Source organism: Gobius niger (assembly GCF_951799975.1).
Source record: "Gobius niger genome assembly, chromosome: 9".
Classification (NCBI taxonomy): domain Eukaryota; kingdom Metazoa; phylum Chordata; class Actinopteri; order Gobiiformes; family Gobiidae; genus Gobius; species Gobius niger.
In genome coordinates this window covers 1,736,762-1,758,639 of record NC_136860.1, presented here as the reverse complement: position 1 = coordinate 1,758,639, position 21,878 = coordinate 1,736,762, and the positions used below count along the sequence as shown (strand labels likewise).

Below are 21,878 nucleotides of genomic sequence, written 5' to 3'. Positions count from 1 at the left end.
CGAGTTTTAAAGCCTTAAACTGTGGAAGAGTTTTAAAGCCTTAAACTGTGGACGAGTTTTAAAGCCTTAAACTGTGGAAGAGTTTTAAAGCCTTAAACTGTGGAAGAGTTTTAAAGCCTTAAACTGTGGAAGAGTTTTAAAACCTTAAACTGTGGAAGAGTTTTAAAACCTTAAACTGTGGAAGAGTTTTAAAGCCTTAAACTGTGGACGAGTTTTAAAGCTTCACTGCTTTGACTAAACAAATGTGCGAGGCCGCCGTGATTTGCCTGAGTTTACGATTCCTGCAGGGCTCCGGCTCCTCAGACTCGTCCAGGTGCGAGAGCTTCAGGTACAGAGTTCAGGAATGTTCCCGTTTTTGACGAATGACCGTTCAGAGGCTTTAGAGGCTCCTGGGCAAATGCCACAGATGCCCTTCCTCAGTCCTCCAGCCCAGACTTAGATCAGATCTGCAGAGTCAGCGACTCGTCTGCGCTCGAGGGTCAGTCAGAGACACGGAGGCCTCAGGACCACCGGCTCTTTCAGGTTCATTTAGACACAAGGAAGTCTTTTCCTTTACATGTTTCACCAGCAGCTGAGGACACTTCTGAGGACGGCCTGCAGGTGGCGCTGAAACATGTAAAGGTAAAGGACGTCTCTAACCCCAGTGTCGGACTAAAGGAACCTGAAAGTGATTCTGTAACAAGAACGTCGTCATTTTCTCCGTTCTTCTTTCCGTTTCCGTTTTATTCCGTTTGACACAGTCCAGGTCGTAGGAAATCCACAAAAACATCATCTCCATCCACTGGTCCACCTGGTCCACCTGGTCCATCGACTGGTCCACCTGGTCCACCTGGTCCATCGACTGGTCCATCGACTGGTCCATCTGGTCCATCTGGTCCATCGACTGGTCCATCTGGTCCTTCTGGTCCATCGACTGGTCCATCGACTGGTCCATCTGGTCCATCGACTGGTCCATCGACTGGTCCATCTGGTCCATCGACTGGTCCATCTGGTCCTTCTGGTCCATCGACTGGTCCATCGACTGGTCCTTCTGGTCCATCGACTGGTCCATCGACTGGTCCATCTGGTCCATCGACTGGTCCATCGACTGGTCCATCTGGTCCATCTGGTCCATCTGGTCCATTGCCTGGTCCTCATCTCGTCTGATTTTAAAAACGCTCTGACAAACCGGATCCTCCTCTCGTGTCTTCACTGTAACTTTCCTTGTGAATAAACTCCTGATTTATTGTGAAAACTCAGCGTTTGAAACATGATGAGAAGTTCCTGATTCACTAACGTGTGGGAGACATTTAATCATTTGTACTTTTGTTTTGTAGTTTAGTGAACCTCACCTTTAATCCTGAGGAGTGAACCTCACCTTTAATCCTGAGGAGTGAACCTCACCTTTAATCCTGAGGAGTGAACCTCACCTTTAATCCTGAGGACTGAACCTCACCTTTAATCCTGAGGACTGAACCTCACCTTTAATCCTGAGGACTGAACCTCACCTTTAATCACCTTAAGGCGTCGCTCATGAGAAAATAAAGCTGATGTTTGTGATTTAAAGTTTAGTTAAATCGTTTGTTGTAGAAAAGTGACCAAAGATATTTTTAGGAATCTCCCGTTACTTTGGGTTCTGCTGTTTATGTTCTTCACTTCACTCTTTGTAAATTGTATTTTCTTTAGCATCAATAAAGAGCCTTTAACACGGACTGTGTGGACTTTGATTCTAGTTTATAACAGATCTTTTCTTTCTTCAGGTAAAGTTGGACGACTAAGGCTTAGTATTTGCTTTAAAGTAAAAATAAACAAACTGATCAGTTTGACGGAGCAGCAGAAATAATCAATGTGTGACTGAATGTTTCGTACACTGTAAAATGTTTGTCGTAGATTTGACAGTAACTGGGTTCCAGTACATTACTGTACAAGTACACTAAAGGTACTGTAAAGTCTTTTTACTGTAGTAATACTGTAATGTGAACTACAGTATGTTATGTTATACAGTATGTTTTTTTTTAATTGCTGTAGATTTTACAGTAACTTCCTGTACCGCTCAGCCATTTCCCAGAATCCTTTGTGAGTTACAGTATAATACAGTATAATACTGTTGATATTACAGTAAAGTACTGTTGAAAAACCTGTTACAGTATAAATGTCATTTTGTGTGACTTTATCGAACATGTTCAGGTAAAAATAGTGCTGAAGTGAAGATATTACTGCGCGGATGTGGAACTACTCCTGGTATTATTACGCCTTACAATATAGTTCCCCTTTTTATCCTTTTTATAGAAAATCCACATTGTTTAGTTTTATGTAATTATACTTTATCGTGTAACACTTCACGTATTTACTATATTTAAACAGTGAAAACGTGGAAGAGCTTGGTAGCTTCTATCCTCACCAGGTTTGGAGCTATAGAGGAGGAGAGGCTAAATGCTATCGCCGCTAACGCCGTGTGTGTTTACGTGACTGAGGACACGTGTGAAGACCAGACAGGTACACATGAACTCGTCTAAGGTAAGAACAGATCTCAGTACGGAAAACACTGGCCTGTTCCTTTAAAAGAAAGGCATCAAAAATGGCGATGAAAACTGAGCAAAACTGTGCTGGAAAGCAACAAAAATGCAACAAAAACGTGACAAAAACACGGCAACAAAGCAATGAAAAAAAAAACCTGCAAAAACATGACCAAAAAAAGAGGAAAACACAACAGAGCAATTAAATAAAAGCAACAAAAAAGCCACAAAAACGTGAAAAAACACGAAAGTGACAAAAAAGTGTTTGTTTTTTTTACAAAAATACGCTGCTTTTCAGTCCCAGCTCCGCTTCTTCATTTATCACCTATTTCGTCTATTTCTTTATTTCAAATTCTCTTTTTCGATATTCACAACCCACAAACAAAGAAAACAAAGAAAACACGCTCACATTCTAGAATAATCATTTGCGTTTTACAAAAAGAAGCGTCTCGTTGTCGGCAGGATTCGAACCTGCGCGGGGAGACCCCAATGGATTTCTAGTCCATCGCCTTAACCACTCGGCCACGACAACACGTCACAGTTACGTAGCAGGAAGCTTTAAAAAGACTTCCGCGTCTCCGCATCAGCCCCGCAGTGGATGATTATGATAATAAAAACATTTCGTATTTATTCAGCAGAAAAAGCAGAGAGAGACCGCGGCGCTGATCGAGTAAAGATCCAGTAAAGATTTTTGTCGGATTAAACTCCGCTTTAAACTCCGCTTTAAACTCCGGAAGTGACTAAATCGTGTTTCTGATCAAGTTAAATTACAACATAAGAGTGACGTCAGTACGCTCACCCACGTGTAACAATTATGTTTCAAATTCGCAGTAAATTTCGGTTTTTATTTTGTGAAAATATTTAAAAATGAGGCTGGCGCGCCCCGGTTGTGCTGATTACCTGTCCAATGGCGCCATCTGCCGGAGAACCACCGAACCGCGCAAACCGAGGCTGAAAACAACGACAAGAGGACAGGATGGAAATGCAAAGAGTATTTTCAGGAAGTTTGGTTCAACTTTCTATTGAAATGTGAATTTGAAATCACTAAACTGCCTTTTACATTGTCTGAGTTTCACAAACTAATTCTGCACCTGGAAGATGGAATTTACCCCAAACTTTCCCCCTCACTGCGCCCCCGTGTGGAATAATCGAGTAATTGTATCAAACAAAAAGTCTTTGTTCAACCAGCTTTGGTTTGACCAAGGCATTATCTTTGTACATTTTAGATATAAACGGTGACAAGATTAAAAAAAAAAAACAATTCAATGTTCTCTCAATGAATACAGGAACATCTGTGTATCTAACTTGTGTGAAGTTCGCCCCCCCATAGTGTCGGATCTGCTTCAAAATGGTGTCATTCGTTTGTGCTTCGTTTGTGCTTCGTTTGTGCTTCGTTTGTGCTTCGTTTGTGCCACTTCCTTTCTGAGGTATTGACTGTGGATCCTTCAGCATCAATAATTGGTTTTCATGTTTCTTTATCTTTTGTTAAACTTCTGTCTTTTTCCTGATTTTCAGCAGTTTTCAACTTTTCCAAGACCCGAACCAAGACCCAGACTTAAAACTAAGCAAAGACCAAGACCCGAAACAAGACCAGACCAAGACCTGAGCCAATCACCAATCAATGATCAATACCTCAAACGAAGTGCTAAAAAAAAGACACTGGTTTGGAGTGAATCGGACACTATGGGGGGGCTGATCAATTACCAATCAATGATCAATATCTCAAAAACGAAGTGCGCACAAACGCTAGTTTTATGTGAACGAAGCACAAACGAATGACAGCATGTTGACACTGTGGGGGGGCTGACTTCACACAAGTGTAAATCTATCCCAGTGGCTTTGATACAGCCGATAAAAAAAAACATCATTATTTTCTCTAATGTCCAAATCAAACTTCCAAACTTTAGAATAGGAGAATTAAGCATTACAACAGATATTTAAATAAAGCTTTCAAAGAATAAAACTTCAAATATTAGATAATCCAACCTTTTCAGAAAAACACTGGAATTTCAAAAAATGGCCAAAGTAAAAGAAATGCAGTTTAAAATGCTTAATAAAGACCCTCCATCTTGAAGTTGACCTTTGTGACTTTTCTCATGAAAACCCAGAACAAACAGAACATTTATTCTTCTCTTGTTGGTGGAGGTTCTGGCAGGACGTCCACAGCTGGTTAAATAAAATCAGTCTTAAGCAAGTTAGATTGAAAATATTCTTATCTTTAAAGGAACAGGCCACCGTGTTTCCATACTGAGATATGTTCTTACCTGAGCTGTGACGAGTTCTTTAGGACCTGTCTGATCTTCAGTCACGTAAACACAGCGCAGACGGCGTTAGCATTTAGCCTCTCCCCCTCTCCTCTATAGCTCCAAAACAGGTCAAGATAGAAGCTACCAAGCTCTTCCACGTTTTCCCTATTTAAATATGGTTACGTGAAGTGTTCCACTACAAAGTATAATTACACAAAATTGAACAATGTGGATTTTCTAAGCGGATAAAAGGGGGAACTATATTGTAAGGCGTAATAATACCAGGAGTAGTTCGAAATCCGCGCAGTAATCTTCACTTTACTGTGCGGATGCCAAACTATTGTTTAATTTTGTGCAATTATACTTTGTAGTTGTTTCTATCTTGACCTGTTTTGGAGCTATAGAGGAGAGAGGGAGAGGCTAAATGCTAACGCCGTCTGCGCTGTGTTTATTCCTTTGATTCTAAACTGACGAGGGACATTTCACTTTTAATTAACCCTATCATCATTATGAGTAAATACCACATTCACAAAAACAAATGGAAAAAACAGCTGCCAAATGTTAAAGCAGAACTAAGTAACGTGTTCACCTTAATAAATCCTTCCCTCGTCCCTCTGGGGATAATACAGGTGTTAATGGGATGATTGGAGGGTCTTTCATCGCCCCCTGGTGTCTCTGGCCGGGTCAGAGTCACTAATACACACTAATGGAATCACGAGGAAGAAGCTAACAGGCTAACAGGCAAAGCTAACTGTGGGCTAGCACCACTTAAACAGTATTTACAGCCAAGTCTGAGTGAAAACAATGATCTCCATTGTGTAACTGGATGAACAATATCCCTCTGTCCCTTTGTCTTTTCTGTCAGCGTTAATTAATGAGCAAAAAAACACAACATGCTATGAAACCTGCAGTTGCACTTATGGCCTCTAGGGGCGAGAGTTACTTAGTACTGCTTTAACTGTTTTAAAAATCAAAAAAACAAACCAAATTCACTTTATTTCGAGAGGCAGTTTGCCATGACCCTGAAATGTTTTGATCCTGTAACACTGTTTTTTATTATCTACAAACAAGGCCTTAAACACTTAACATTAAACACTTTGTCGTTGCCTTGCATGTTTGTTGTTTGTCTCTACAAGATTTTGTTTTAAACATTTATTTTAAAAAAAACTTTTTTTTTAAAAAGGATGGAAATGCAACAAAAAAAGCGACCAAAGAAGCATTAAAAGTGCGACGAAGACGTGCCAGAAAAGCAACAATAATACAACTAAAAAAATGTGACAAAAATGTGGCGGAACACGACAAAAAAGAAACAGAAAGAAACACAAGTTGCTGGTTGTCGACAGGGCTGGTTCACTGATGGTTTATAAATCCACGGCTTTACACAAAACAATAAAGTCACCAGAGCCTTTAAAGACTTTCCCGCCTCATTTCCGGAGCCGCTGTTTTACTAACGCGGAAAACACCGACAAAAGAAAAGTGATCCGTTGTCGGCAGGATTCGAACCTGCGCGGGGAGACCCCAATGGATTTCTAGTCCATCGCCTTAACCACTCGGCCACGACAACACGTGATACACCCGTCACCACCGCCTTTAAATACACTTCCTGTGGCAACGCGGAAAACGACGGTAATATGTTACGTGATTACACTAACGTTTTAAAAGGTACAGAAGTCAATGTAACTTCTGCTGATGATTACTGACATAAATATGAGGAAAAAGGACTGGAAGATTTCACTCATTTCATATTTTCATTTAAAAATAAGACATTTGATGCATAAAAATGACCAGACTTGGTTCTCCTTAAACTATTTTAAATTAAGATCCGGGGACTTTTTATCAGACTTTGAGGAATTTAAATGACATTATTGTGTGGGAGAAGTTGATGTAGCTCTTCACAGATGCCTCACGTCCAGTAGGGGGCGCTGCACACCAAATTATAAAAGTCGAGCTTCAAATAACAGGACCAGTGTCTGTGCATGAAAAATCCCAGTTTCCTAAACTTGACCTAACTTTTGAAGTTTCACTTCTAAAAGCTCGTTAGCTCGTTCCGATTAACTCCCGAGGGATCCATGCTCCATACACTTTGTAAACAGGATTGCTTATTCCGCCCCGCCCACTTCAGCCTTGTCTCGGCACTTCCGTTGGTACTTCTTGAGCGCGAAGCTCGTTCATTTAAACGGAGAAGGAGGGAAAAGTTCGCCGCTTTTACTTCAACCACGTCATGGACTCTTTCTGTCAAACTAGAGGAGTTTGGGCTGAAGTGGAGCAGCTTTACCTGACGCTGCGCAGTCTCTCCTCAGGTCAGTAAGATGTGTTTTGATGTGTCTTGATCAGTGGGGGGGTCCGCCCCTTTACACCCGTCTCCAGTACGTGCTAGTGGCAGGCCGTGATATTGCAGCCAGCAGCCCAAAAAGCCCTTTTTGTCATAGACACTCATGTAAAAGGAGCAGCCTGTAAAATGTTCCTCAGGGCATCTGGAGTTTCAGACTGAGGCAAATATATTTCTTTAAAATTACTATTTTTAGGACATGGACTTTTTTTCTTCGAAAAAAAATTGTAAAGCATCAAAAATACATTTTTAAAAGTTTTCTAATGACGTGACGTCACCAGGGCCGCAGACGTGCGCGAGCGTGTGCGTGACGACTCATGAACGAGCAGATTCTCCCTCGTGTGATTTAGCGGCTGAAGTCTGAGCAAAACAAATGAACTGGACTAAAAACAAGTATAAACGCGAAATAACAAACATCTCAAGTAAGTTTAGCCAAAAACTAAATACGAAATGTATGAGGAATATAGCATGTGTTTATAGCATTGGATTATGGTTAATAAGAAACAACTAGTCTACATGTTATTAAACTCATTTCTGAAAATTAAATAATGGCACTAATAACCTGTAACTGTTTTATTAATTAAAAAAATACTAGCAGCATTTAATGTACTTATGTACTTACACCATTATTTGTGTAAGTAGAATGAAACACACAAAAATGCATGATTTCCGCATCTGTCCTGGATACAGTACAGTACAGTACAGTACAGTACAGTACAGTAGAGTAGAGTAGAGTAGAGTAGAGTAGAGTAGAGTAGAGTAGAGTAGAGTAGAGTAGAGTAGAGTAGAGTAGAGTAGAGTAGAGTAGAGGACAGGACAGGACAGGACAGGACAGGACAGGACAGGACAGATAAATGCTATGTAAAAAACAATATCTCACATTTTACCAATGAAAATGTAATATAAAACACTTTTGCAGTGCTCATTCTTTGTATTTCAGCCAAACAATTCTAGTTGTGATGTTATACTAGCAAATACAGTGAAGTAACAACTCGATTTTTATCAATTCTATCACAATATCAAGACTTCCAGCACTTCCGAAACTTCCCAGAAAAGTGACCGAGCGGAAGTTCATGAGCGCGGCTACGTACGTTCGAAGGGCCGCTAAGCGCCCGGTTGTTCAAAGAGCGGCTAAACGAGCTTTTTAAGCCCCGCACTGACAAACTAACCCCCAAAGTCATCGTAGCATGGTAGCTTATTCGCCTGAAATGACCATAAAAAAACATTTTGTATTTAAAGAACGATGATATTAAGAGATTTGACTTTTTGCGTAATGGCGTCCGCTTCGCTCTGAGGCTTCATCGGCAGCCGTGCGCTCACGCTGCTTTCACCCACTTGGGCCGTAGGGAGCATAGATACAGATGACGCGTAATACGGGTACTTTGGGCCGCAATGGCGGACGAAACTGGTTTCATGCGCCACTGAGCACCTCTATGTAAAGAGATAGGAGCTGGGACAGCATGCCTTATCCAGTTTATAATAGATGCATGGTCTTGATGCATTAAGGTGCGTACAGACCAAAAGCGTCCGCGCCTCCAACTTCCATGTTAACCCTATGTAGAGGTGCTTCAACGCGCTCCGAAATGCAAGCAAAGCTGTCCGCGCGTATTAAGCGTAGCAAACGCGAGCGGATGAGGAAGGACGCGCGTGAAAGCCAGGGAGAACAGCGCGGTGAGCGAACAGGGAGGCCACGCCCACTGCTTCATGCACTCAAGTAATCCAATCTACACGTGCGTTCATTAATGCCTTGTTAACCAATCAGGGATGCTGACTGGGCTCAGACGTCACCTGTTACCTGCAACAAACCATGCCCGAGTCGGACTCGGTTCCGGACTTTGGCCGCTTGGAGGAGGGGCCAGAGCGCAGCTCGGTGGCTCGTGTTTGCGCACACGCACGGATACAAGCGGCTGTTGTGTGGGCGGGTGCATATGTCACGTAAAACAGTGAGAAAAGGCTGTATTTATCAAACAGAGCAGCGGCTGCCTCGCTCTCGTCTCCCCGGCCCCGACCGCTTCGCTCCCGGGCGGCTCCCCGGACCCCCGGCCACGTACCGCTCGTCTCCGCGACTGCTCACCCCGACTCCCTGGCCGCTTCACGCTCGTCTCCCCGACCGCTCACCCCGACGCCCTGGACGCTTCACGCGCGTCTCGGGCTGACTTTACGGGAGCGGCTGCGCTTTTCCCGCCCTCTCTGCTGCTGTACCTGGTTTGTCCGCAGGCTTTAGTCGGACAGATAAAACCTGCGGGTGCTTTTAGATCACTTGTGATTTTGGTGCGTTCGTGTCAAGTGCTTTGTTGTAACGTAAAGCGTAGACTTCAGGAGTTCACCCACATAAAGCTGTTTAACCAGTGGCTGAAGCAGCAATGAATGACATAAACTGAGCATCATATCTTCTGTTCTCGCAGCCTTTTTTTGAAGGCTGTATTTGACTCCAAAGAAAGGCTCAGAGCGGCAGGTGCTGCTCCCCCCCCGCCCCAGCTGAGCGGGGACAGGGGGACGAGCACTTCTCTATTTCTCTGCTTTATTAAAATCGACTATTATATTCACCATAGCCCTTTTTGTTAAAAAAGAAAAGTGGAGTGAGAGATTTGACAGGGGCTCATAGACATTATTTCACGCAGCTGTATAGTTTTTTTCTTCTTCCGCATTATGTTGCGCTGCTGCTCACGTACACTTGTAAACAACTCCTCGTGGCCACGGCTCGGTTCGTTTGTGTAAGTGTGAGCGCGGCCGTTCGGGGCATCCAGGCCTTTCCTCAAACGAGCTAGAGAGTGGCAGGTTCGGATGTCAAGTGTGAGTGCGCCTTGCGTCAACAGACACGCCTCCTATGTATGACGCTTGCAAAACTTCACGCGCAGCAAACAGGCGTTTGTCGCGAGTGTGAAGTATGTGAAGCGGCGTTGTTTGGCGTCCAACGAGAGGCAGACTGGGCGTGGACGCACGTTTGGTCTGTACGCACCTTTACTTTCACCACGTGTGCGTGTCATTACGTGCTCGGGCTATTGTGACGCATGTGTACTGATGATCAAAGTCATACAGAAGCGATAGGTCAGGTGATCTAAACAAAACATGCTAATGACGCGTTTACCCCTTAAACTAAACATTCAACTAAACACAGAGACTTTGTGGTATTTATGGATAAGAATGACCTGTATGTTGTAAGTGTGCGCTTTGTAACCCGACCCACCCGCACCGAAGTTTGCCTTATGAGGTTCCCGACCCGACCGAATCCGCGGGCCGCGGGTCGACCCGCGCATCTACCACACTGCCACGTTTCTCTGCACGGCCTAAAATCTGCAGTTTTCGTCAAGTGACTGATTTTATGTGGACTTCTCCAGCCCCATGTTAACTGATAGGAGAAAAGGGGCGGGCGCAATTCATGGCGGCGCCCACGCGAGCCTCTGGAATAAGGTGAATAGACTGTACCTCCCGAGCACTGGTTAGAGCCTGGCTCCGAAGAGTTTGTTTGTGTCTAAAAATCTCTGTGACCCTGTGGTCGTGTTTCTGACCGAGCTGGTTTTTGTTTACAGTATTAGAAATAAGAAGTTGAAGCCTAATGATTGGCAGCTCTGTGGAGGCTCGTGGCCAGTTACAGTTCATGTTTACTGTGTCTGTGCACGAGCAGCGCGTCAGTGAGTGTTTGAGGCGCGCTTCGTGCTCATTGATCTCGCCCAGTGCTAAATTTGATCCCCCGTTTGGGAGAACGCATTTCCCCAATTCTCCGTTTTTCAGGGTAAAGGATCCGGATCTGGTATAATGGTGTTTGTGAGAATGATCCGGCAAATGTTTTGGTCTGTTCCCGAATCCACATCAGACCAAATATGCCGGGTTGCTCACAATGAAGAGAGACACGAGCTTTTCTTCACTGATGTTTTACTGTGGACATGTCTTTGTCTTGTACACCTTACACCACAGGTACATAAAATCATACAAAAGACAGATTATAAAATAAACCTGCTTGTGGACAAACCGGTGCTTACTTTGGTTCATATTAGTTTTTCTCGATGTCAGGTCCGTGCCACTTGTGCTGTTTTCTTTAGCTTTGCGATAGACAGGAAGTGACCTTTTCGTGCCCTTAAACTAGACTCACCAAAATTACTCAATTTAAATTAATTATAAATCTAATATTACTGATTACATGGCCCTATAAATTGTACTTAAATGTTGGGAAAATAATAATATATGCACATAAAAATAAATGCACAATGTAAACGTTCTAAATGTCATTAGCATAGCAACAGCTCCGCCTAGTGGTTGATGTATGAACTACAGGTAACTTCAACTGCTGTTACAACGAAAGAGTTCCTCAAAATACTTAATACTAACTACGCTCTGGCGTCGCCGTCTCGTCCTTGGCTCCGCCTGTCGACGCCGGGACTCGCTGAGAAGAGCAGGACGATCGAGACACAGACAGAGGCGTGTGTTCGTTTGGTGATATAAATTATTTATTTACATTTACAGAAAAATGACCCCACCGAGACACCGTAGTAATAACTATTGAAATAGACCCACGACTCGACACACAGCTCTAAACCGCCAAGGTCTCTAGAACACAAGGTGCAAGGCATCACGTGTAAAACCCCGAGCCCCGCCCACTATCCCGAGCCCCGCCCACAAACCCAGAGCCCCGCCCACACGCCCAGAGCCCCACCCACAAGCCCAGAGCCCCGCCCACAACCCAAGACACGACGCAGGGCTGGTCACATGACACAAACATAACAGAAACATAACTTAACGTGTTTCTGAAGCCACAGGCGGACGTGTAAACTCCGCACTGTGGCTTTAACGTGTTTAAAGCCACAGGCGGACGCTTCACCGTAAACTCCGCACTGTGGCTTTAACGTGCAGGCCGGTGCCAAACACTGAACCCAGACTTTTTTTTTTTTTACAATTATGAGTCGAGCGAAGTTTGTGGAAGACGAGGGAGTTCTTTGTCTTTGGATGGGATCAGTCTTTGGCAGAAACAATAATATAAATAAACTGAGTCACTAAGCCACGCCCCCTTTGTGCACGCCATTCACTCCGACATCACCGTTTGGCTTTACAACATTCATGTCACATTTGGCCTCACAGCGAGACGGTCCCAGGTTCAGATCCCGTGTGGAGTCTCTGTGTCGGGATCGTTTATTTCAGATCGAAAACAAGGAAACTGTAACTGTGTAACTGTCTCTCACATTAAGCCTTATTTTGTCCATATCTTTCGCTCCTACGCCTCTAGTGGTAAAGTAGACGGAACAATTATTTTAATTTTTTGGTTCCGCCCGACCTTAATTGATTGCGCACTCAGCCAAGCCATGCTACGTTTCAGCTCGTTCCCTAAATTCAAAGGTGAATTAAATAAGAAGAAAACCAAAGAAACAAGGAGAAAGATATGGGAGGTTTGTTTAGTTTGTTTATTTTAGTTAAATCGCCCAATTCGTATTTTAATGTTTATTTTATTGTTTAGAAGACAAAGTAAGAGCTCATGGACGTTTGGCCCCTCGTGGAGGTCAAGCTCACGAGGTCTGTCTTAAGCTTTACATGTTTTATTTTATTGTCAATTTTATGTTTTAATATTTGTTTGTTTTCATATTTCAGTATTATTCCAGTTATCACGGGTTGCCAAGGTTGTCAAGCCAATAAACCCTGTTTTTAACGACCTTGTGCCTTTGCTAAATCCTTGAGGGAGCTACAATATGTGTCCAACCGATCTGCTGGTTAAAACAACCAATCTAATGTGGTTTGGCTTTTAACCAATATAGATTGGTCATTTTGACCAAGATATTGGTTTATATTGCAGAGCCCTATAGGAAGTAACATCTGTCCACATCAGTCCTGCTGCCCCACGACTCAGAGGAACTGCGACAAACATGACCTACAGCAGATCTTTAAACCTCTATAAGCAGCAAAGTGTTTGTTTTTTGTAATTGTAAAAGTAATTTCTCCAATATTTGTCATTTTTAGCGTATTTGAGTTTCAGAATATGATATGACTCTTACATGCAGCAGAGTCTGAAGTTCTGTCTGAAGCAGAAGCTCCATGACTTCCTTCTTCACTTCAGTCTGTGCCTGAAGAGCAATGAGGCCTCAGACTTTTTACTGCAAACAAAGAGCTCACTGTATTTAGCGTCATGTGACTGTCACTCATGTCTGACCTAAAGTCTCACTCTGAACAAAGTCAGTTCACATTTACACTGAGAAGGTTGGAAGGCGCCCCCTTGTGTCCAGCGGCGTCCAACTGCCCAGAGCAAAACGTTAGGGCTGAAGAGGAACATATCAATATCTCTCTAATTTGACCCATCGAGGGAACACGGCCATCACCGGGATACGGCTAACACCCGGAAAACTCCACAGAGCTGTCCGGGAATCGAACTCGGGACCTCCTGTTCTGAAGCCAAAGTGATGAGCTGAGTCTGTTCTCGTGCGGCACAAAACAATGCTCCGTTTTCCACATTCCGGAGGCTGATATTTAAAAGTAAACGTGGTAAAAACTGGTCTCGTCCTGTGACCAGCCCCGACTCTAACCCTGGTTTCTCGTCTACCACGGACAGACGTCTCCTCTACCACACACGAAAAACATTCACTCCCGACCGGACCCCAGACCCCGGACTCCGGACCCCAGACCCCGGTCCAGTCCGGCTCTGCGCTCCGTCCGGGCCGGTCTGGGGTCCTACACGGTGGGTTTGTTTCTAACACAGAAGTATCTAATCCTCTGAAGAGAGTCTCTCCTCGTTAAGTCCTCGTCTGGACCGGGGTGTTTCAGATGAGGCTCAGATGAGGCGGGTGGAGGCGCGCATCGTGTTCTCGGAGCTGAAGTGGACGTTGTTGGCCTTCTGTCGGTTGATTCGATTGGTCCGCGGACACTTCCTGGAACAAAGAAAAGAAACATTAATGCGAGACGCTGCAGGTGAAGAAGAACAGAAATAAATATAAAGATTTAAAACTTTAACTAAACATTTCGGATATAAATATGAGGAGGAAATGTCTTCCTCTCATCTTAACCCGGGTGTAGAGATTTAGGTAAAGCTGACTTTTATGGCAGCAGGTTCATGTTTGGCTCATGGTTGTGATAAAGAAGTCTGTTCAGTAACTCTCTGTGAGTTTCAGAAATACTGATTGTTTTATTAAAGACTTTTTTGTAGTTTCTGGCACGTCTGTAGATCTGTGACGTCACCACTTAACAGACATATAGGACAGGGGTGCCCAAAGTGGGGCCCGCGGCCGCATCTGGTTATTACTAATGCTGCGTCCACACCAAGCGCGTGTTGGGCGTCAAAAACGCGCCTCAAGCCCGTAGTTACGCTTGTTCTTACTAAAGTCAGCACCGAGCGTCAGATGCTCTGGCGTCAGCTCAGAGTCTGTTCGTCCATCTTGGAAGCAGCTGTTGCCTGAAATACACCTGCTACAGTTCATTGTTGATTAAAAGTCTGCAATAAACCACAGAGGTGTGAAGGCTCAGTGTGTGATCGTCATAAAGCTGCTCTGTGTCGTTACGGATTCATTGACGTTAATGCTTGTTTTCATGGGAGAAAACCGGAGCTTAATGCGAGCTAACGGAGCTAACTGAGCTAACGGAGCTAACTGAGCTAACGGAGCTAACTGAGCTAACTGAACTAACGGAGCTAACTGAGCTAACGGAGCTAACTGAGCTAACTGAGCTAACTGAGCTAACAAGCTGGTTTTCTCCCGGAGCTAATTGTAGATGATGTGAGTAATAAACTACAACATCAGCCCAGCTCAGTGTGTGATCATTGTTCTTTATTGACTTTATTTGTGCAGATTTCTGGTTTTCACGTGAGGACCGGAGGTTTAGCTTAGCATTAACAGGCATCCTCGAGGCCCAAACACATTCCCAGCGCAGATTCAGCCTCTGAAATAATTTCAGGGTGTTTAGATACAGAAGCACTGATGTGTCTTTGTGATAGGCCCAGAGCTGCTGTAGCTCCGGTTCACAAAGAAGCTAAACCTCCGTGACTTGTGACTTGTTTACATCTGTGGGGCCGGCAGAACATCTGCCCCGGTGGCTCAGCTACAACGTCACTGTGGGGGGAAAGCCCCTGATTGGTCGGCGCGCTCGACGCCCTGGAGGCACCTCAAAAGCTTACCACGCGCAAAAAGCTTCAGCGCTGCGGGACCTCATGACGCCCTCTCGAGGCGCGTCCTCCATGTATTTTAAATGTAAACCTGACGCTCTGGAGGCGCCGGCCGCGTTTGGTGTGGACGCAGCATAACTCTCCTATTCATTCTCAATGGTAAATATGGATGCAGTACACGTTTTAGCCACCAGCGCCAAATTGGGGGCGCTGTTTCACTATTACTATTCCACCATTGTTATTTCTCATCTTCTTATCTTAGCCCAGATTTCAAACACGTGAGTTTCAGGATGATGTTTTCCACCTCATATCATACACAGTGTTTTGGTGAATGTTTGAGAAGTAGCGGGTTTGACTCACAGGACTGACCTGGTGATGCAGAGGATGACCACACAGAGGATGACCACCTGCAGAGCGCCGATGATGGAGGCGATGAGGACGTAGTGGAGCTTCCCCGACCCCGGGACCACGTACAGGACGTTATACTCTTTGTTCTCACACTGAGGTCCGCTGAAGCCCGAGTGACAGCTGCACGAGCAGGAGAACCACCAGAGAACACAGGAGAACATGAGAGAGAACACAGGAGAACACAGGAGAACATGAGAGAACACAGGAGAACATGAGAGAGAACACAGGAGAACATGAGAGAACATGAGAGAGAACATGAGAGAACATGAGAGAGAACACAGGAGAACATGAGAGAACACAGGAGAACCACCAGAGAACACAGGAGAACATGAGAGAACACAGGAGAACACTTTAACCTCTTAACTCCCGCCTGAACCGAGAGCATTTTCTCCAGTTCAGCTTTACCCAAATCCTGTAGGCCAGTGAAACGCCTCATTTGAAAGCTAAGACCTACAAAACTCATCTAAATGGATCTTTTTCCTCACGTCAGATTTTTTTCCATCATTTTTGGGGGGTTTTCAACTAATTTTTGTAACTTTTTTGTAGTTTTTTTGTCAAATAGTACATTTTTTGTCAGTTTTTGTCACATGTTCATCATTTTTTCATCATTTTTTGTAATTTTTTTGGTCCTTTTTTTATCAATTTTTTGTGACATTTTTGCCACTGTTTAATCATTTTTTCGTCATTTTTTTGTGAATCTTTTGTCATTTTTTTTGTCTTTTTTTGTCAATTTTTTGTCACATTTTTTCGTCATTTTTTGTCAATTTCTGTCATTTTTTTGTCCATTTTTGTCAACTTTTGTGACATTTTTGCCACTTTTTAATCATTTTTTGGTCAAACTTTTGTCAATTTTTTGTCCATTTTTTGTCTACGTTTTCTCACTTTTTTGTCACATCTTCATCATTGTTTTCGTCTCAGTTTTGTTGCTATTTTCACAGCTTTTTTCCAGAATCTTTTGGATTGGGGTAAAGCCAAACTGGAGAAAATGTGCTCGGTTCTGGTGGGAGTTAAGGGGTTAAACCACAGAGAGTCTCACCTGAACAAGGACATTTTCTCCAGTTTGTCATTAAAGCTTCTGGCAAAAAGTGGCAAAACTGTGACAAATTAAAAGTCAAAACAGTGATGAAGATGTAGATCAGTTTGTTGGTCTTAGCTTTCAAATGAGGCGTTACTCTGGCCTATATCTCTCCAGTCAGGAAACTTCCAGTTCAGTTTTACCCTAATGTAAAAGACTCTGGACTGGAGCTCACAGCCTCTAGGCCAGGGTAAAGCCTCATTTGAAAGCTAAGACCTACAAAACTAATCTGGACTTTTTTGTTGCTGTGTTTTTGTCGCATTATTGTCGGGGTTTTTTTCAAGAAGCTTTTAGATTTGGGCAAAGCTGAACTGGAGAACATGTGCTCGGTTAAGGCGCTGGTAGGAGGTAAACTGGTCAGATATTTGGGACAAAATTGTAAAAAAAAAATTAAAAAAATCGTGAAAATTGGGGAGAAAATGTCGGGAAACGATCGAGGTAAAAACAAGTTTATTTTCTCCCCTTTTATAGAAAATGTGCTGCTCAGTAACATTCATCTTTCTGAAGTTTTGCTAAAATGTTGCTTCGTCATCGTTATCCAGAAAGTGCCATCACATATTGAGAGGCTCCTGTTCCTGCAGATGCACCACGGCTGCAGCAGGGGGCAGTAGCGCTCCATCACACTCCACAGTCAGAGAGACTCAGAGCTGTGGGAGTTCTGAGGTTTATTCAGAGCCTGTGACGGTTCAGCCTGAATATGAGCCTCCATTGGATTATCTTTGCATTTTCCCCAGTTTGGCTTTACCCAAATCTAACAGCTGCTTACAGCCTGTAGGCCAGGGTCAGATCTGTATCGTTGCTCTGGTGCTGCTGACGCTGTTTTGTGGCTTTTGTGTTGCATTTTCATCCTTGTTTTCGTCTCATTTTTATGTCGGAGCCTGTGAGGTGTGGAGTCTTTAGCCGCTGCTGTCTCCCACAAAGGAAATGAGGAAATGAAGGAGTTGAGGAAACTTTTTCAATAATAAATAATGATGAGCCTGACAGGACTGGTGTTGTTTTATCCTGATCTCTCGTTATGTCAGCGCCCTCTGCTGGACACGTGTGGAATTCTTTCCTTTTATTTTTATTTAAGCTGCCCCCTAGTGGCTGGAGTGAGTAGTAGTAGTAGTAGTAGTACCTGCAGGAGGGCGGGGCCAGCACACTGGGGTACTGACACTCCCCGTGGACGCAGTAGTTCTTGTAGTGGTCGGGGCAGGGGATGTAGAGGCCTCGCGCCTGGCCGTTCCTCACCTCCTCCTTCTCCTCCACTGAAACACAGAGGAGCGTCAGGGCGGGAGGGCATCCTGCATGAGTGGAGTGGAGTAGGGGAGGGTAGGAGAGGAGAGGAGAGAAGAGGGCTGGGTACCGTTACCTACTTGGTACCGACCGAAAAACTTTTTTTTCCGGTGTTAATTTTCGGTACTTTTTCCTCCAAACGTCAATAAATGATCCACAGTGAGTCTAAAAAAGCCTGAACTCATGAGCAACTTCAGCACAAATACAGAAGCAAAGCTGTAACTTACTCACACTTCAGTCATTATCAGAGATGGCAGAGTCTGAGCCAGGACTAAACCAGGACTTACAGTAAACTGGTTCAACACCAGGACTAAACCTGGACTGAATAAGAAACTAGACTCTTAGACAAAGAGAAAACTAAAGCAGCGACAACGAGAAACACATGGGCTTTAGCTTTAGCTTTACCTTTAGCTTTACCTTTAGCTTTACCTTTAGCTTTAGCTTTAGCTTTACCTTTACCTTTAGCTTTACCTTTAGCTTTAGCTTTACCTTTACCTTTAGCTTTACCTTTAGCTTTAGCTTTAGCCGCAGAGCCTGAAGTTACTGCTGTTGTTTAAACTCCAGCTGCAGAGGAGAGGAGAGGGGAGAGGGGAGGGGAGAGTAGAGAGGACAGGACACACCTGTGAGGTCAGTGCGGTGGTAATGTCCGTCCCCGGGTTTGGTCCCAGGAATCACCTCCCCCTCGTAAACTGCAACGACACAAAGAGAAACAGGTAATTTTATATGAATACCCTCAGAAATAAACTGATTTATTTTATTTTATAGGTTATTTTTAGTAAAGTTATTGATCAGCTCATCCTCGCCCTGGGTGAACAGAACAGCATCATCAGCACCTTCATGTATAACGAGAAGAGCAAAGGCCCGAGTACAGAACCCTGCGGGACTCCATCCTCCACAGAATGTAGCGCTTCCCTATAACACCGCAGTGATTTTGATTTGGTGCTGGGTGTTTTGGACGCCGCTCAGTCAAATCCCTCCCGTCTGTTCGTGGCGTCTCTTTGGCTCCGTCTCAAAAAAGGGAAGAATATTTTCCTTCTTCACCAAAAAGCAAAAATCAATCTTTTCCCCATTTGGCGCCGGTTTCCTCCCGGCTCGTCTCATTTCCAGATCTGAAGCTCCGCGTGGCTCGTTTGGAAAAACCCGCGGCTCAGGTGCTGCTCATCTCAGCTCCATTTACCACAATTTACCCAGAATGCACCCTGAGAGGAGGAGATGGAGCTGAGACGAGGCCGGACGCCGGAGAAGTAAACAGAGAGAGAGAACCTGTCATTGAATCTTTTAAGGTGTTCATGGTTTTACAGATGATTTGATGCTTTTTAAAGCCCAAACACCACATTTTAATGCCACGTATTTCATTTAAGACGATCAAACATGTTGAGGCAGATCTTGGTAACAGAGAGATCATTTTGAAGACCACACTGGGACGGCTGAGTGACCTTCTCATGAAATAAAGCACATTATTGCAGCAGCTTTTTAAAAATGATTATTCTTATAAAATTTGACGGCCCCTTGTGGTCAGTGAGGAGCCGCCCCTGGTATGGACGAGGGTGGGGACGAGGGTGGGGACGAGGGTGGTCATTCAGACACAGCTTATTCCTCCCACTGTGAGTGAAACACTGTCCATGTCCCGATAGAGAGAGATGTTAAAGAGAACAAGCAAAACTCCTTCAAACGTTTCCAAAACACCAGCAGTTTAGATCTTTTTTTAAAATCTTTTTAAAGCAGTATTAAGTGACGTGTTTACCTTAATAAATCCTTTCCGTAGTCCCTGTGGGGGTAATACAAGTGTTTATGGGATGATTGGAGGGTCTTTCATCGCCCCCTGGTGTCTCTGGCCAGAAAACCATGTTTGCAACTTGACTGCCACCGGTGCGGAGAAAGCAATACACACTAATGGAATCACGAAGAAGAAGCTAACATGCTAACATGCCCGTTAACATGCTAACGGGCAAAGCTAACTGCGGGCTAGCGTCACTTTAAACAGTATTTACAGCCAAGTTTGAGTGAAAAAAAATATTTCCATTGTATAATTGGATGCCCAGTAACCCTCTCTCCCTTCACCTTTCCTGTCAGCGTATTTACTCTCCAAGACAATTAATAAGTTAAAAAATCGTAACTTGCTACTACACCTGCAGTTGCCCTTATGGCCTCTAGGGGGAAGAGTTACTTAGTACTGCTTTAAATGATTAATGCCATTATTATCTCTAATAAACATTATCTATAGGCTTAGTCTGTTGGATACAGGGCTCCTCCCAGAGCTGCTGCTGAACTCTCTTCAGTTACACTTCAGGTCAGACATGAGTGACAGTAACATGACGCTAAATACAGTCTGCTCTTTGTTTCCAGTAAAAAGGCTGAGGCCTCATCGCTCTTCAGTCACAGACTGAGAAGTGAAGAAGGAAGTCATGGAGCTTCTGCTTTAGACAGAACTTTCATACTTCTCACTCCTGGAACTTCAGTAGTTCATAAATACAGTGAAAAGAACTGGAAACGGAAAGTGGAGACGTCTCTAAATCTGTGGAGTCAGGACGATGTTTACACGTTTGTTGTGAAGGAGATTTATTTGTTTCCTGGTGAAAGTTTATGTTCAGAAATCCAAACTGAGAAACGAGTCGTAACGTGAGAGCGATCGATCTGAAGTGAAGGCTGGATTCACCACAAGATCTGGGAATTAATGATCATGAGAAACATCGAATAAATCACATCGGAACCACTCTTCACCCCCGCTTTACCCAAATCTAAAAGTGATATTTTTACTCTCCTCTTTTCTCACAAAAGAAAATTCAAATGCACAAAGGCAACTCCCTTTAGTAGTACATGAGTAGAAGTACTCACTGCGGCACTAACACAGAGGAGAGTACTGCAGTAGAAGTACTCACTGTGGCACTAACACAGAGGAGAGTACTGCAGTAGAAGTACTCACCGCGGCACTAACACAGAGGAGAGTACTGCAGTAGAAGTACTCACCACGGCACTAACACAGAGGAAAGTACATGAGTAGAAGTACTCACCGCGGCACTTGCCCAGGTGCTTGACCTCGATGCGCTCCTGTTTCTGGCAGGACGCCTCTTTGACCTGGCAGGGGTTGTCGTAGGAGCGCCCGTCGGAGGCGCAGACCGGGTTCAGGCTGATGTGGGAGCAGTCGATGTTGCAGACGCACCTGAAACGCAACAAGCACAGGAACAGGAGCGCCGCCATTTTACCACAAACATAACCAAACTGATGTAGATGCACCGCCATTTTACCACGAACATAACCAAACTGATGTAGATGCACCGCCATTTTACCACGAACACAACCAGACTGATTATACCACGAACATAACCAAACTGATGTAGATGCATATAAATGCACCGGGATTATACCACAAACATGACCAAACTGATGTTTACAGAACACCAAAACCCAGTTCACCAGTGATTTCTGAATGATCACATGACCCAGTGACTAAACAGAGTCGACCTGTGTGTTTCTAATGTCAGTTCAGATACAGCGGCTCTGTGATGGTCTCAGGTCTGTGATGGTCTCAGGTCTGTTAGAGACTATTGAGGAGCAGGAGCTTTATGAAGTCCAAGAACTCCCCACACAGGTCCAGGATCAGGTTATTGAGAGGTATAAAGCTGGGTTAAAAGTACAGTTAAATCACTGCAAAGCTACCAAGACCCGGCCGTCCTCCTAAACTCACTGACCGAACAAGGACAGCCCTGACCACAGCTGCTACAGAGAAGCCTGTGATGACCCTGGATGAACTGCAGAGAGACACAGCTCCGGTGGGGGAAACTATTAGTCGTAACTGCACAAATCTGGCCTTTATGGCAGAGAGACATTTTTAAAAGAAAACCATAAAAGGTCTTGTTTGCTAAATAGAAAACAGGACTTCTTATGGCAGTGTATGACTAATAGTTGTGGACAGTTTCCCCCACCGGAGCTGTGTCTCTCTGCAGTTCATCCAGAGTAACAGCTGTGGTCAGGGCTGTCC

The 21,878-nt window shown here is 44.1% G+C and overlaps 1 protein-coding gene across 1 annotated transcript in view; it reads right to left on the bottom strand.

Moving 5' to 3' along the window:
• Positions 1-13,504: 13,504 nt before the first annotated feature.
• Positions 13,505-21,878, bottom strand: part of tmeff2a (transmembrane protein with EGF-like and two follistatin-like domains 2a) — an 87,560-nt gene continuing 79,186 nt past the window's right edge. The window contains exons 5-9 of the mRNA XM_079563013.1: positions 20,911-21,059; positions 18,520-18,588; positions 17,742-17,871; positions 15,511-15,669; positions 13,505-13,915 (exon numbers count right to left, since the gene is read on the bottom strand). Coding sequence (XP_079419139.1) covers positions 13,819-13,915; positions 15,511-15,669; positions 17,742-17,871; positions 18,520-18,588; positions 20,911-21,059 — 604 coding nt within the window. The 3' untranslated portion in view covers positions 13,505-13,818. The remainder of the gene's footprint in view (positions 13,916-15,510; positions 15,670-17,741; positions 17,872-18,519; positions 18,589-20,910; positions 21,060-21,878) is intronic.